Genomic DNA, 4384 nt, shown 5'->3' on the forward strand with positions numbered 1-4384 from the left:
TTTTCTTGTTAGTAACGGTAATGGTGTTGTAACGACAGAAATAGAAATTAGATTACTAGTTACTGAAAAAAAGTAATACCGCTACTTTTAACACCATTATTCTCATCACTGTTTATGATGCATGTGTTTTTCAGTGCACAGCCTGCAGATTGCAACCATGTTGTGCTGAGGGATTATAAACCTATGTGCACCTGGAAGTTTCTTTGTGTTGAAGTGTGCAACGTTTGTAGTGTTTTTGGTCTTTGTGTCATGAATTTGGCTGTGCAGCAGGCGGGAAAGGTCCCAAATGCAGACTCACGGAGGCAAAAGTAACTCAAACAGAGCTTTATTGCCAGACCAAAGGAAATACAAACTAAACTGGAAATGTATATGAACAAAGGACACAAAGAGGCACACAGGGAAACGCACAAAAATAAGGGAGATCGCAACACAGGACCAAGGGAGAAGCTGACATAAAAACACAGAAGGATAATGAGGAAGTGAGAACACACGGGGAACACACTGACACGAATAAACATGATGTCACAGGGGAAGCATACCAAACATGGAAACACCGGACTTTCACAGTATAGGAAACTGAGGAACATGACACACGAATAGAGGAAAGGCAGAGGAGAGGGAGCAAGGGAACACAAAGGAACATGAGGGGGACAGAGAGAGACTCTGAAAAAATGGATGAAACACGAGGAGAGGAACAAGTCACAAGAACTCACACAACCGATTTAAACAAAGACACACAGAAGGCAAAGACACAAGGGGAAATTACTAAATAATCAATGAACTAAACAGAACAATTTAGGCAATGTAGGAACGAACTCAAGACAAACCAAATGAACTTAGCCATAAACTATAAGACAAAATGACATAAAAATACAACAACACAAAACACTGGGTCACATGACCTGGGACCACGACACTTTCTTCACTTTGTCTTTTGTGTTTATTTATGTTCATATTTCTTTTAGTCATTTTGAATTCTTTGCAGATGTTTAATTGTCTAACTAAATGTTTTAAATGCCTCATTATTAAATACTTAATACAGCTAAAGAACAGCAACTTCTTCAACACCTCCACCAGAAGTTCTTTTGCAGTGCTCCACAGAGATAGAGTCAGCTCCTATGTTGAGTTAGGCATACTCTCCCTGTGCCTGCCTCGAGTTCATGTACTCAGGCTTCCTCCCACAGTCCATAAACGCACATGCTCGGTTTATTGGTGATTCCAAGTTAGCTATAGGTGTGTCTTTTTGTGTGATGGAGCGGCTACCAATCCAGGGTTTACTCTGCCTCTTATTCACTGACAGATTGTTCTCCAGCTCTCACACAACCCTGAACTGGATAACTCGTAATGATGGATATTTACTCAGAATTCACTGTGAGCATCTTAACATCAGTTATTGTAACACTGAATCCTCAAGGCCCAGTTTAATTCATTTCAGATGCAGAAGAGAGCCTCACGGTGATTAAAGAAATTAGAGAAAGATGCTGCAAAGTGCAGTTACTTATATATGAAATCCACCAGATATACACATGCAACACATAATCAGCTGAAACCAATGCGATACAATAAAAAATATTCTTTAAAAAATTACATTTTAAAAACCGGAGAAAAACATTTCAGGTACAAGTCTGATCAGTTTACATCTGTTATTAAAACAAAGTTACAGACTCAAATGCCAGATATGCTCATAATCTGGTATTTATTTTTCTGAACAGAGTGCAGATAATAAACATAATCACCCTGAGAAGTGTCACATTATAACACCCAGGAGAAACACTCTCAGGCTATTGAGCTGTGCACTCATGTGCAGTGAGAGGGCGCTGTGGTTGTTTTTTTATACTTGGTCTCCTCTCACTAGGCGTAGACTCGCATCTGGCGGCAGACCTCGTTTCTCCAGTTCTTCTTTAATCTGCAGCAGGAAACACGCAGTGGTGCTAATTATTACTGTCACTGTTACGAGTACTTCTGACAGATGAAAAGGGACTCACCTTCTGTATGATGACACTGTTAACGTTGTCTGCAGTAAAAGGCAATGAGAAAGAGATCCTCGCACTCAGGGCAGCGACATAAACTAGAGACAAAGTAGAGGTGTGTTTAAAAATTAACTGAAATATGAAGCGAGTGCAGAAAAATGATGAAGGAAATCGGCAATGGCATTTTAAAAGGTGACTAACGAAAATCAGGAAAAACTCAACTCACCCTCTTCAACAGTCACAATGACGCATCGAAAGTCAGAGTGATACTTCGCTATACTGTAAAAAGTAAATCAGCCCCATTAGTTTTATGTGGTAAAAATATGTTTTATATATTTTAAAATTCCTGTTTAAAGCAGCATATAAAGTGTACATGTGATCACACAACCTTGCAAGCACGCAACACAGTATTTTATTTATGGATGTAAGTGAGGCTTTCTCTGTTTTATAGTACTAAACTGGAATTATGCACATCTACTTTTTTTTGCTAGGTCTTTCTTTTGTTTTCCTGTTTAAAATGTATTTTATTTATTTATTGTTTTGGTTTATTTATTTAATTATGTTGCTAGGAACTGAAGAACTGAGAACTCAGTACCACTGTTATTGTCTATGTCCACTGATTCCCGTTAGTGGGTTTTTTTTCCATAAACATGGGTGTAATTCACATACTTGACTTACTTACGTCCTTACAAACGTGGCACATTAAGGCACAGTCAGGCTTTCCAGCATTAAAGTTTATGAATGCATCTTGACAAAAGAAACAAATTCACAACTTTCAGATATGATAACCTCATAAAAGCCAACACGGAGGTCACCAAAACACTACAATTAAAGCAGAGTCCAACAACCAATGGTTCACTTCCCAGAGGCTGCATCCATCTTTTATGCTGTTTAATGTTGCTTTTTTTTACTTTTCAAATACTGCTTACAGTGTTGTATTTCTCTATGGGATAATATTTATGGACAACATACTGACCCAGAAACTGCCTGGACAACAAAACAGATGGGGTGGCTTTCTCCCGCTTCGCTCTCAGATGGCGTCCACATGAGGATGAACTCTTCTGGTCCTGTTTTATTTTGAAATATAGTGTAGGGCCCACTGTAGAGCAGCTCAGAGATCCTTCAACAAACAGAATACATAAGATTTCTACATTAAAGAAGATTAAAGTGTTTTTCAAAAGGTTTGAAAGCTGCAGTAGATAAAATTTTCATGTGTTGCTGTTTTTTTCCACTTTAAGCCTTTTTTTTTACAACTTAAATGTAGTCAAATCAACATTTATCAAGTTTTTTATGTATCTGAATTAGTGCTGTCAGCGTTATTCTCGTTAAAATGACGTTAATGTCATAACTGCATTAATGTGGCAAATCTCGAGGGCTGCATGGCGCCAATGCGTTAGCACGGTTAACGCGTTAGCTCCTCGCAGTACCTCGCATGGGGCAATCCGTGTTAACTCGCTAACAGAGATTTGCCACGTTAATGCAGTTATGGCGTTAACGCCATTTTAACGAGATTAACGCTGACAGCACTACTCTGAATGTTAGGTGGTATTCAAGTTTGTGCTTGGTCTTGTCTTTTCCTGTATCACATTTTGGAGAGTATAGAAAGTCTTCCAACGGAGAGTGGTATTTCTTGTCCAACCACTGCCAGTAACAAAACCTATCTTTAAACTTTGGCATTCTAATTTTGTTTTCTCTTTCACGTACATGGTATTTGTTGCCTCTGCTTTGATGCTGATTTCTAGAGTTTGTCCAACAGGGGTATATAGCTGAGCTCCGTTGGCTGGAGTTGGAGGCAGGAACTTGGGCAGATATAGTCCGTCTGTGCAGGATGGCACTGCAGGATCCACTAAAATATTACAGAAAAGAAACAATGTTCAGCCGGTCTTCATAGGATGGAAATGAAAACTGATCCATCAGATGGTCCAAAGTAGAATATCTGTTCAACTATTGCTCCTGAAGATTGTGCCTAATATTTTTGGTAACAGACTGCAACACTGCAACACCAACTAAGACAAACACACCTACATGTTTTTGGTTATAAATTTAAGCAGCCAAGAAACGAAATCTTACCCCTTATAACAAACTGGACCGGTATTTTGCTGATTGCATTATTGGTAGTTAGATTAGTCTGTGTCCCATTGGTTTGAGTCAGGGTTATGTTATGCAGGGGAAAGTCCTCCATCACCAGCTGTACTGCATATGGACCTTCATTACTGCTATCAGTGGGGCGGAAGGACAGAGTACAAGACTCCAAAAAGAAAAATAAATTGATGAGATGTTGGGTCCTTGGTAGCTGCCTCAATTCGGTCTCAGCCACCAGTGTCTATCGCTAAAAAAAACCCTCTTCCCGCTCCACCACAACCACCCACACATGCAGGGCCTTGGAGTAGGGGTATGTCACCAGGGTGCAGAGG

General features: G+C 39.5%; 1 protein-coding gene across 3 annotated transcripts in view; it reads right to left on the reverse strand.

Moving 5' to 3' along the window:
• Positions 1 to 162: 162 nt before the first annotated feature.
• The window catches only part of LOC102313266, a 7621-nt gene continuing 3399 nt past the window's right edge, over positions 163 to 4384 (reverse strand). Inside the window, exons 5-10 of one of the 3 annotated variants that reach the window (XR_006053601.1) lie at positions 4041 to 4218; positions 3675 to 3816; positions 2947 to 3090; positions 2197 to 2717; positions 1986 to 2068; positions 163 to 1906 (exon numbers count right to left, since the gene is read on the reverse strand). Coding sequence is in view for 1 of the 3 variants with exons in the window: in XM_005952109.3 (XP_005952171.1) it covers positions 1832 to 1906; positions 1986 to 2068; positions 2197 to 2249; positions 2947 to 3090; positions 3675 to 3816; positions 4041 to 4218 (675 nt within the window). In the remaining 2 variants the exon portion in view is untranslated. Of the gene's footprint in view, positions 1907 to 1985; positions 2069 to 2196; positions 2718 to 2946; positions 3091 to 3674; positions 3817 to 4040; positions 4219 to 4384 lie in introns of those variants that run through there. The other 2 variants (XM_005952109.3, XR_006053602.1) reach the window with 2 other exon arrangements.

Source organism: Haplochromis burtoni, unplaced genomic scaffold, assembly GCF_018398535.1.
Source record: "Haplochromis burtoni strain Fernald_Lab_line unplaced genomic scaffold, NCSU_Asbu1 Contig_1334, whole genome shotgun sequence".
Lineage (NCBI taxonomy): Eukaryota > Metazoa > Chordata > Actinopteri > Cichliformes > Cichlidae > Haplochromis > Haplochromis burtoni.